Raw genomic sequence first — 12,830 nt, 5'->3', positions numbered from 1 at the left:
GGATACTTAAGGACAAATGGCATTTTACATATTGGGAAAATGTTTTTATATGCAAATTTTGAAGTTTGATTCTGTATTCACCCTTTTTTAAAAAAAAATTATTTTTTGAGAGAGAGGAAGGGAAGGAGAAAAAGAGGGAGAGAAATATCAATGTGTGGTTGCCTTTCATGTGCCCCATCAGGAACCTGGCCCTCAACCCAGGCCTGTGCCCTGACTGGGAATCAAGCTGGTGACGCTTTGGTTCACACGCCAGCGCTCAGTCCCCTGAGCCACACCAGCCAGGGCTCAATCCCTTACTTTTTAATTAGAGAATAGCAGTGTGCTGATTATCAGGTTGAAAAAGTACTGTTTGAAATTATTGGGTTTGCCTGTGAAATCTAAGGTAATTCGCCATATGAGTTAGTTAGCATTTATCAGATGTTTGTACAAGTTTTTCCCTAACATTAATTTTTTGAAATATTTTTGTTTTGCCATAATTGTGGGAGCAAAACTGGCCATGTCTAGGTAGACAGATGACCTCAATCAGTTTATTACAGACAGACAATGAGCCCAAGGGCTACTTGATGCCCACCTCATTTTAGGATACTGTTTAAGATCAGATTTTGTATTCAAGAACTACAAAATACTAGGTTGAAAAATCATAGTCTCACTCAGCATTTTGCATTTTTTTTTCTTTGCCTGAGGACATGGTTATTGATTTTAGAAAGAGGGGGAGAGAGGGAGGGGAGTGGGGAGAGGGAGAGGGAAAGGAACATCAAAGGTTGCCTCTCGTACATAGCTGTACCTGAGACCAAACCCAAAACCTAAACTTGTGCCCTGGCCAGGAATCGAATCCATGGTCTTTTGATTTATGGGGTGAAGCTTCAGCTTCAACCAAGCCGCACTGGCCAGGGCACAGAATTTTGCATTTTGAAAGCCCACTCCAAGCTGAGCCTTCCCAGGACAGAGACAGAAAGCTTTATAAACAGAAATGAATACTGAGGATGTTGCATTTGAAATGCTGTCCCATAGCTATGACTCAAGGAGGGAGAAAGACACCACAACACCTCTCGACCAACACACACACACACACACACACTCTCTCTCTCTCTCTCTCTCTCCCTCTCCCTCCCCTCTCTCTCTCTCTCTCTCTCTCTCTCTCTCTCTCTCTCTCATCCCATTTTCTCTTATGGAGGTATTGAGGAGTCTAGTAGATCATCCCCTTTTGGTTATTTACAGTTCGGGTGGAGAAAGGCATATCCTTCATGTAATATATTGCATTCTCCAGCCCACCTCCCATCCCCCACTCCCACCCGCACTTAGATCCTTATCCCACCGAGCCTAACAAATGGCAATTCCCAACCTCCTGTCTCCCTCCTCGCACTGATCTGTGGCTGATGATACCTGGTGCCAGTTTGCCTCATCACCCCTTTTCAAGCCCTTCTCCTAACCACTATCCAGTTTCATTTCACATACATTTTGTTCAATTGCTGTATTATATTCAAATACTGCAGCATTTTTAAATTCTGTAATTTCTGACATTTTAACAAAAAAAGTAATTACTTAAGCACAATGTGAAATATTTTATTTTCTATGTAAAAAGGAAAACACAAAGACAAGAAGTGCTGAATGTTTTTGGTTTTCATTTTCTTCAGTAAGCTAGCATGCACATGCAGTTGCTCAGCACTGGTTTATATCACCCATCATCATTAGGGCAGATGATTGGGAAGAGGCAATCCAGTGCCTCCAGGCACTGAATTTTATAAAGAAGTCTGCCTGTGTGTTCCATTTAAAATGTTGCTCTCATCATACAGGTTTGCTTCCCCAAGCACTAAATTTGGTGGTTTCCGTAATTTCTGTCTTGAAATTTTATTTTTGTATTCACAAAGTCTAACTTTTTTTTTTCCATAGGGATTTATTTCCTTTGGCATCTTTGGATTGGACAAACATTTAATCATCCGACCTTTCAAAAGAAGGTAAATTTATTTGAAAAAGAAATCTCTATCTATAAATATAATGAGAAAGCCATTCTAGTAAATTACTAATATTTTTAAACCTCTAGTAAATGACTGCTGGGAGGCCACAGAAAAGGTAAACTTAACACCATTGAAAGGTTATCTGTCCACATATTTGTTATAAATAATTACAGAGAAGATATGAGAAGAACTGTTATTGATCCAACATTGTAATTTGCATTTTAACAAGATATGATGGGTGCTGGCTTCTGTCTGTGCCATTAACTATATAAAGTAAAATGAAATTTGAAAGTTTATTTAGAAATGGAAGTAATAAGTGATGTGCCCCCCAAAAATCTATATTTGATTATCTTTCTCCTTTGACAACCAGATTTCTCTATCAAAATCACAATTTATAGAAAACTCATTTTCTTTATAAATTTTTGGGTTTTCATTAGCATAGTGAAACTAATTCATTAGCTTTGAATTCAGATCAGGAATATCTTTATGAAAAATAATGAAGTAGGAACACTCCAGTGTGAGGGAGGGAGAAACAGGTAGGATGGAAGGGTTACAAAGCCTTGTACTTCTTGGTTTGTTTTCAAAGTTGAAATTACTAGAAACTAGAAGTGCTAATGGAATTTCTCCTACTAATGATATAAAAAGTGCCCAGTAAATGGTAACTGTTCTTTCTTACTTCTTCTCCTTCTTTCTCCTCATCATTAAGATCATCATTATTAATATATAGGTGCTAGGGTCATAAACTTTTCATGGGAGGGGGAAAGCATAATAGGAAAGTCACTGAATTTAGTTACCAGCTTCATAATTTTGATTAATTAAAATAGTCAATAGATTTGTCATGGCTGCTGTTGCTCAGTGGGTTGACCATTAGCCTGTAAACTGAAAGTTTGCTGGTTCAATCCCTGGTCAGAGCTCATGACGGGGTTGTGGGCCAGGTCCCTGGTTGAGGGTATGCGAGAGGCAACTAACCAGTATTTCTCTTGTACATTGATGTTTCTCTCCCTCTCTTTCTCCTTTCCTTCTCCTCTCTCTAAAAGTAAATAAATAACATCTTTTAAAAAAATTAGTCAACAGATGTACTGTCTGGGCTGGCAGAAACAGAATTGTTCTGAACTCCAGATCACATTATGTGTCTCTTGGGTATTGGAGCTGGAAAATGATTAAGTGAAGTAGTTGATATTTGTAAGTTATTTTTGCATTTCAAACAGTAGAATGTAGAATAAGAAACTTCATTTATAGTAGAAACTGAAATGCATCAAACATGTCTGGAGAGTGTTTTATAAAATATCCAGAACAATTTTATTAAATACCCCGCCCCACCCCACCTCTCCCCGACCCCAGCCTGCTTTGAATAGAAAACCAAAATGTAAGCTAAGTATGCTTCTGTTTCAGACACTCACAATGTCTGGGTGTTGTAACTTTGGTAACTGACAGCTTTGGAACAGCCATTGTGATGGAGTAATAAGCAGGAAGAGTTCTCTCTCAGTGCTTTTCTTTCCTTAAAAACAGCCTCCTTAAATTTTGATTTTCAGACTTGGATTTCTGTGGAACAATAAAGAAACAGCAGAAAACAGGGATTCTCCTGTTCCAGAGGAAATAAAAATGACATGTCAACAATTTATCCATTATCACCGTGACCTCTGTATCCGAAATATTGTCAAAGAAAGACGGTAAGTATAGGTTCCAGATAATTATATTTTAGATGATAATTTTGGTGTGTAACAGGTTAAGTAATGTGATTGTTACTACATGATCTTTTAATATTAAATATACATGTAGAAATTAAAATAGCTATGAGTCAGTTTATATTTTAAGAAACAGCATATATAAAAGAGCCATTACCATTTCTTTTTTATATTTTTAAATGTCATGTAACTTCCGATTTCCATATAAAATGTGAAAACTTTAGAAGGAACCAAAATGTAGTTGAATAGTATCATTCACTTCATGTTGACTATTAGTGTTTCTCACAACTATTGGATTTAGAAGTGATTTTGTATTACCCATCTCCTAGTGGTATATTTCATATCGCTAATGATATTGTCAAGAAAATGAAATGAAATTAATTTCATTGATTCTGCTGCTTGCTATTTACAATAGCCAAGATATGGAAGCAACCTAAGTGCCCATCAATAGATGAGTAGGTAAAAAATGTGAGATGAGTAGGTACAAATGAACAGTGGGACATTACTTGGCCATAAAAGAGAATGAAATCTTACCATTTGCAACAGCATGGATGGACCTAGAGGGTGAAATAAGTCAGACAGAGAGGACAAATACCTCATGATTTCACTTATATGTGGAATCTAAAGAACTAAATAAATAAACAAACCAAATAGACTCATAGTTGCAGAGAACAGACTGGTGGTTGCCAGAGGAGAGGGATATTGTGGGACTGGGTGAAAATGGTGAAAGGATTACGAAATACAAATTGGTAGTTACAAAATAGTCACAGGGATGGAAAGTACAGCACAGGGAATACAAGTATACTCAGCAATGTTGTAATTATGTACGGTGCCAAGTGGGTATTGAAACATCAGGGGATCACTTTGTAAAGTATGTGATTGTCTAACCACTATGCTGTACACCTGAAACTAATACAAAATAATGCTGAATGTAAACTGTAATTGAAAAATAAAAATTAAAATGTTAGAAAGCTTTATTTTTTAAAAAGTTTTAGGTTCGCAGCAAAATTAAGAAGTAGAAAAGAAGTGGACTAAAATGTTTTTATTCTCATCTAATTTCAGAATTCTCTGTCTTCCTCAGCACATAAAACATTTTTTTACCATTTGCATCACAGTTCACATTAGCGTGTAGAGGACAATAAAAATCACTCTTGACCTTGATCTCTGCTTTCCAGTAGCGTAACCAGTTGTGGCTATTGAGCCCTTAAAATAGGGCTAGTGTGATGGAGTAACTGAATATCTACTTTTAGTGCTTACTTTTAATAAACTTATATTTAAAACTGAAAAAAATTAATTCTGCTTATTTTTCACCTCAAGTCCTATCTTCAGTCTGTGACATCATATTTATTCTTCTAATGCTCAAATAATGGCGTATGCAGCAGAAAATAGAAAAACAAATGTTACCAATATTTTCAATTGGTAAAGAAAAAAACAAAACATCTTAAAAAACCAAATACTTTTTTATGCCTGTGAAAATTTAGAAGTTTTTTAAAATTGCCATTTAGGATAATTTACTTACATATTATTATGTCACTATTTTAGTAGTACCAGAGGTAGCCTGCTATAGCTAAGGGAGAGAGGACTCACTGTGCGGGGACTAATACTAGAACTCAACTCCTAGATATGCCACTGATTAGCTGTGTGACACTGGGCAAGTTCATTTCTCCAAATCTTAGTTTTCTCTTTTTTAAAATATCTGGGTCTCTGAGTTGTTTGGGTTCAGTTTCTGGAAATGGTAAACTATGAAGAAAAGTTAGTTTCCCACCCTTAAAGAGCCCAACACGATTATTTCAAAAAACTGCTTTTTAAAATTAAAAAAGGGAACTCCCTGTTAGCTCTGCCAGGCCCACTGTGCTCGCTGACAATCAGGAAGCAAAGCTCTTGCCATTTCCAGGGCTGCTGTGTGGCCGGGGCCCTGGCTGGTAGCAGTTCTGCTCTGCACCCTGCACAGTGGCCCATTCTGTGCCTCTGAACAGTCCGTGAGCAGTGGTGGGAGCTGCCTGATCCATCATCAGGAAGCAAATATTATTCCCTTGGTGTTGGATAGATGATGTGGGGCTAGAAATTAAAAATCAGCAAGCAGGAAAAAGGCTCAAACTTAGGTTGTAATAGGCTTCTGTTGAAAGTGATGTTTTTAGTTGCAAAGCATAAATTAAGATATCTTACTCCTAAGTAAAATACTGATGTTAAAATATTGTGATTTTATGTACTTCAGGAACATTTTTATGTATATTAACCTCTTTTCTAATTTTTATATGAAAACGTATATTCATTTGTGGTTAAAAGGCTTAAAATTTTTGTAACCTATTCCTCCTTTTATCTTGATTTTCACCCACTGTTTCCTAGGGTCGGGCACTTTGGGTTTTACAGTTTGACTGATACTTCTGTCTAACTGATTCATGTAGTCATTGTGTATTTGTAAGAAAATGTACAGAATTCATTTAATTTTTTTTTTTTACATTTCTCTTTCCCTTGTTTATTTGTCGATACCTGAGACACCCCATATTTGCATGAGGAAAATATTGATAATCAAGAAGTATATTCATAAAGTACATTTTCAAAATCTTAGATTTGTAACAAGAGAGATCTCACTTATTCTTCCCTTGCTCCTTAATGCAGCAAATTGCTAACATATAAGTAAAATTGTCTTGGCTGCTGATGGCAAGAAGAAAGGCTGTTCATGGGCACTATATTAGCAGGAAGTATACAGTTTGACTTGAGCAACTTAGTTAAAATTGTCCTTAAGAGCTTGTAAAAATATTATTTAATGTTCCTGAGACAAAATACTTATTTTGAGTATACATTACAAAATATGTAATATTCAGCTGTCTATAGAATGCATTTGAACATAAAAGGCTGTGTACTATGGCCTTTTTTGTCAGTCTGTGTAGGTGAATTTACATCATCTAAGTCTTCTTTCTTTCTTCTTCTTTTTTTTTTTTTTTTTTGGCTTAAGCATGTCTGTCTTCACAGGCGTTACTGGTGTTTTTTCTTTTTCTCCAGTGGGTCTTTCTAGGGTCAGGTGAGGCAGACCCTTTATATTCAGAACAATTTCGTTTCTGCACACTTTTAACTATCATGCTATTTTTCCCTGTCTCCTATTTTTCCTTGCTTGTCCTCTATCATGCAGTGCTGATACCAGATTTACAGAACATATGGGTGAATCATTCCTTTGACATACAGGTGTGGTGCAAAGACTTCTGCTGGGACCTTCTGTGGCTGTGACCTGGTGAACTGGCTAATTGAAGTTGGCCTTGCCTCTGACCGTGGTGAAGCTGTGATATATGGAGACAGACTGGTGCAAGGGGGAGTCATCCAACATATCACCAACGACTATGAATTTCGGGATGAGTACTTGTTTTACAGATTTCTTCAAAAGAGCCCTGAACAGAGTCTTCCTGCCATTAATGCAACTACTCCCCAGCAGGAAAGATATAAAGAAATTGAGGATCCATCCCTATCCCCTAAGACGTAAATTATGAAGGAGAGAACCCCACATGAAGTCATATTCTAGCCCCAGATCTGTTACTTACTAGCTGTGTGCCCTCGGGCAAATCACAATCTCTCTGACCCTCAGGTGCCTCTTCTGTACAATTGGATGAGATGCATTCTCATCCTATGCTAACATTCTGTGATTTTATGTGTATGTAAAGCACACAGAAAACTGACTTAGGAAAAAGAAAAACAAAAAAAATCAAAATTTAAAGTTCTGAATGAATATAATAATTACTAATTGTTAAATAATTATATAAAACCAATTATGCTATTATTTTAAAACATTGCCTCTTGCAGCTGTTTGCTGTAATTTCAAAGTCACCGTCCAATTTAATATCCCTTTAAATTGCCAAATTTGGCAGGTATATCACTGGAAGAAAATGGACCTTAAATTATGACAACTTTGCACCTATTGATAGCACCTCCTAAAAAAGATTTTTACTGATTCTAATAAGAGGCCTTCTTATTACATTTTCCCATTTCCTTGACAAATAGTAATCATTAATAACTGGAAACATGATTTTTTTCTATCCAGAATGTCCATAAATTTTATCACCTACAAAATCCATCAACAAAAGTCTAGTCTAATCTTTCTCTTCTGTGCTAAAAATAATTTGAGATTTGTTTAAATTTTATCAACAAAATTATTACCATGTGATGTATCATTTCTGATGTTTGCACAAAGCATCATGGTGCAGAAGGATAACCTTATTACCTTATTCCTTGCAGTTAAAAAGAAGAAAACATTATATATTTCAAGCCAAGATTTTAAAACCCTAAGCCTAACATCCTACTTTTACATTTAGAATTTAGTCTTTCTTTTGTCCATGTATAAAAATCAATAAACTTGAAAGTTACTAAATGTCGCCCTCAGATAAGCTTTATGTTCTTCAGTAAATTAAAAAGAGATCCACAAGATCTTTGAATCTCTACTTATTAGGTGTCAGTTTTAACTTATTTAAAACATGTTTTAAATATTTTTCTCACACTTTTAGTGTCTCATAGAAAAGTCATTTAGAAAATAATTTATAGGGTTAAATCATTTAATATGTAATTTTCTTAAAACCTGCATGGAAGCCTAATGTATTTAACAAGTACGGGCATACCTTGGAGATATTGCGGGTTAGGTTCCAGACCACCATAATAAAGCAAATATCACAATAAAGTGAGTCACATAAAGTTTTGGTTTCCCAGTGCCTATAAAAGTTATGTTTACCCTATACTATAGTCTAGTAGGTGTGCAATAGCATTATGTCTGAAAAACAATGTGCATACCTTAATTAAAACATACTTTATTGCTTTAAAATGTTAACCATCATCTGAGCCTTCAGAGAGTCATAACCTTTTTACTGGTGGAGGGTCTTACTTTCAATTTGTAAAAACCACAGTATCTGTGAAGTGCAATAAAGTGAAGCTCAATAAAACAAGGTATGCCCGTAAATTATACTTTAGTGTGTAGTATTAACCTGTACCAATTTAAAGTTATGATTAGGGAATGGGGATGTTTTTCAGCAGAACTGTCTTGCTGCAGAACTTTTTTTTTTTTTTAATATGACCACAATGTAACTCTCAGAATGCTCAGGCAATAGCATAAAACCTCATTGCTGTGTGCCAGGAGACTTTTATAGCTACAGCAATGGAGAGAGTAATTCACATGCATGCAGGCAACTCAAAACTCAAGTGGAGAATTTGTTGTGTGTGTGAACAAGTCATATTATTTGCACGAAGGGAATCAGCAGCATCTTTTTCCATGGGAGCTATTAAAAGATCGTTCCTGGGTTGGAATGATCTGCTCTTTTAGAAAATAAAGGCTTTTAAGAGATGTTTTTAGGATTAAGGATACGCTAATTTTATTAAATGAAAATATTTGTAACTTCTACTCTGTCACTGACAAAGCAAGTTTCTCAATAAAATACCTATTTTAAATTGCATTGCCAACATCTTTTCTTTGAGTAATCTGTGTAGTGCAGAAGCCATCATAGAAAGGTCTTTTAAGTTTTCAATGTTTTCTTAAGTGGGTCTCCTGATATTGTTCTATTCTTCGTGAGCCTGTGGGATCTGTGCACAGGGTCTTGCTCAGTTATGCATTCAGTAAACACTATTTATTAATGACTCAATGTAACATTAGGGTCCTTTTCACATATTTCGTAATTTTTAATATTCAGGGTCACAGCTAGGAAAATTATGATACAATTTTGAAAAAAAATCTTTTATCCTAATTTTCAGCATGATCAATTGTTTTTTCCTTTGTTCTCAATAATTCCATGCCTAGCCTGTGCTTAAACTAATATTTTTAGAATAAGGTAAAGTGTGCTTGGAATTTTAAGAATAGCAATTAATGATCGATAAGTTTCTAAAAGATAGAAAAAACATAAAACTATTATTTAGTATGTCTTCTATGCAGCAGAATACAGCTCTTAGTTTTTGTCCCTTCATATCTCATATCATGTAAAATACTATATTACTTTAGACCACTGAACACTGATAGTCAAGTGATGAATGATGGTTGGAAGCATTTCAGGATCAGAAGTGTTATCACCATCCTTCAGGAAAAGATAAGGATGATAAATTTCTACAAATGGTATGATAAAATTCTGAAGTAATGAATTAAAAAGAGAAAACATTCATTCTGTAGAACCTGTTTTTGGCAAATTTTATAAGTAGGCACTAAATTTCCAAAATTCTAGGCTGCATAATTATTTCAACAGCAGAATTTTTGGTTGAAGATTAATATATTAATGATTTCATCAAAGATCAAACAAACTAGCTTTCTCTAAAATAGTTTTTTGGATTACTTCTTTTATTTAGTAATGATAAATAATAAAAAACATCATTTAAGGGATGACCCCCCCAAAAAGCTTAATTTTAGCTGCTACATATTTTACTTTTAAGAAATACATGAAATTTTAAGAAAATCATACATTTTATTCAAGTGTAGCAACATTCTCATCATGGAAGGGCCAGAAGCAGAAGAGAGCAAGCAAGAAATTGAAAACCTATTTGAAAAAATTATGACAGCAAACTTTCCTAACCTGGTGAAAGAAATAGGCATACAAGTCCAGGAAGCACAGAGAGTCACAAACAAGATAAACCAAAAGAGGCCCATATCAAGACACATCATCATTAAAATGCCAAAGGTTAAAGACAAAGAGAGAATCTTAAAAGCAGCAAGAGAAAAGCAGTTAGTTACCTACAAGGGAGCTCCCATAAGATTGTCAGCTGATTTATCAAGAGAAACTTTGCAGGCTACAAGGGACCAGCAAAAATATTCAGTTATGAAAAGCGAGGGCCTACAACCAAGATTACTCTACCCAACAAGCTATCATTTAGAATCAAAGGACAGATAAAGAGTTTCCCAGACAAGAAAAAGCTAAAGGAGTTTATCACCACCAAACCAATATTACATGAAATGTTAGAGGGTCTTCTTTAAGAGAAGGAAAAAAAAGATCAAGCATATGAACAACAAAATGGCAAAAAATACATACCTATCAACAATTGAATCTAAAAAACTAAATAATCAGGCAGGAAAAAAAATACTCATAGCCAGAGAACATTTTGATGGTTGCCAGATGGGAGGGGGTTGGGAGATTGCGTGAAAATGGTGAAGGGGTTAAGAAGTACAAATTGGTTGTTACAATATATTCATGGGGATGTAAAGTACAGCATAGGGAATAGAGTCAAACCTTAGTTCTTGAACGTCTTGGAGTTCTTCATTTTCGAACAATTTGGTTCTCAACCAAGTTATTCAAGGCAAAAATGTCTCACTTGTCGAACAAAACTTTGGGTCTCAATTCCCTACCCTACAACCACTTCATGCTCGTACATTAATGATCGGTCACACACCTCTCAGGCAACAAACAAAGAAGATTTGGTTTTTGAACAAATTGCTTGTCAGTTCTGGAATGAATTAAATTCAAGAACCTAGGTCCCACTGTATAGTCAATAATATTCTAATAACTATGTATGGTGTCAGATGGGTATGAGATTTATTGGTATGACCACTTAATAAGTTATATAATGTCTAATCACTGGGGTGTCCACCTGAAACTAAAATATTGTATGTTAACTGTAATCGAAAAATAATTTTTAAAATGGTGAATGTATAAGAAGATAGGGACAAATAAGCAGGATCTTGTTGATAGTCATTAAGAATTTGGACTTATCTCAATGACCCTATATAAAAGTTTCAGACTCAACAATAAGGAAATGAACAATCTGATTTTAAAAATGAAAAAAAAGATCTTAACAGCTATACAGATGGCAAATAAACATATCAAAATATGTTCTCCGTCATGTCATCAGGTAAATGCAAATTAAAACAATGAGATACCACTACAAACCTTTGGAAATGGCCAAAATCCAAAACACTGACAACTCCAAAGGTGGGCAAGGATGTGGAGCAATAGGAACTCTTATTCATTACTGGTGGAATGCAAAATGGTAGTCACTTTAGAAGAGTTTGACAGTTTCTTACAAAACTAAATATGCTCTTACCATACCATTTAGCGCTCATGTTTCTGCGTATATTTACCCAAATGGGCTGAAAATTTATGTCTACACAAAAATATGCAGACAGGTATTTATAACAGCTTTATTCATAACTGCCAAATGATGGACACAACCAAGATGTCTTTCAGTAGTGCATACTAGCAGGCAAGCTATCCAGACAATGGAATATTATTTAGTACTTAAAAACTATCAAGCCATGAAAACACATGGAAGAATTTATATGCATATTACTAAGTGAAAAGGCCAACCTAAAAAGGCTATATACTGTATGATTCCAACTATATGACATTCTGGTAAAAGCAAAACTGGAGACAATAAAAAAAACTGGTTGCTAGAGGTTAGGGGTAGGGAGGGATGAATAGGTGGAACACAAAGGATATTTAGAGCAATGAAACTGCTCTATATGATACTATGATTATGGATACATGTCATTATACATTTGCCCAAACCCATAGAAAGTACAAGTGAACTGTAATGTAAACTATGGATTTGGAGTGATGATGTGTCAGTGTAGGTTCATCAGTTGTAACAAATGTACCATGCTGGTGTGGGATGTTGATATTGGGGGGGGGGGAATAGTACAAGGGGATACAAGAGCTCTGTACTTTCTGCTTAGTTCTGCTCTAAACCTAAAACTGCTAAATAAAAAAAAAAAGGGTCTTTTTTTTTTTAAGTTTTAGGAGGAAAATTCATGATCAAATTCACATTTTTTAATAGATCGTCACTCTGGCTACACTAATTCACATGAATGGAGATAAAGACCAAATACAGGTTTAGAAGAACAGTTAACTGCAATTGTCTAAGTGAGAGATGGTGCTAGTTTAGTCTCAGGTAGTGTTGAAAGAGAAAGTGAAAATGTGCTGCCCTTACAGAGAGAAATAAGATACAATTATGTGTCCCTGGATAAATCAATATACTGCTTACCCTTAGTTCCTCATATATTAAAAAAGAGAAAGAGGAGGTATATGGGGTTGAACAAGGGTCCTCATGATTTAGGGAAAAACTGTCACTGAATCAAATGTGAGGCAAACAATTAACTGAGGACTTGAGATGGATATCTTTTCTTTAATGGCAGCCCTGTATTAAAGAACAGCGAAATCAGTCAGAATATGGTTTTTATGAGAGAACTTTTATTAATTTTTAAAAAATATTTTATTGACTATGCTATTACAGTTGTCCCATTTTT

General features: G+C 35.2%; 1 protein-coding gene across 1 annotated transcript in view; it reads left to right on the top strand.

Moving 5' to 3' along the window:
* GPR155 (G protein-coupled receptor 155) overlaps positions 1–8,013 on the top strand; it is a 40,942-nt gene extending 32,929 nt beyond the window's left edge. Inside the window, exons 15-17 of the mRNA XM_054562696.1 lie at positions 1,891–1,955; positions 3,488–3,625; positions 6,824–8,013. Coding sequence (XP_054418671.1) covers positions 1,891–1,955; positions 3,488–3,625; positions 6,824–7,115 — 495 coding nt within the window. The 3' untranslated portion in view covers positions 7,116–8,013. The remainder of the gene's footprint in view (positions 1–1,890; positions 1,956–3,487; positions 3,626–6,823) is intronic.
* The last annotated feature ends 4,817 nt before the right edge of the window (positions 8,014–12,830 follow it).

The sequence above is a fragment of the Pteronotus mesoamericanus genome, unplaced genomic scaffold, assembly GCF_021234165.1.
Source record: "Pteronotus mesoamericanus isolate MK-2021 breed Mesoamerican mustached bat unplaced genomic scaffold, CSHL_Meso_final scaffold_651, whole genome shotgun sequence".
Classification (NCBI taxonomy): domain Eukaryota; kingdom Metazoa; phylum Chordata; class Mammalia; order Chiroptera; family Mormoopidae; genus Pteronotus; species Pteronotus mesoamericanus.
This window is presented reverse-complemented; position numbering and strand designations above follow the sequence as displayed.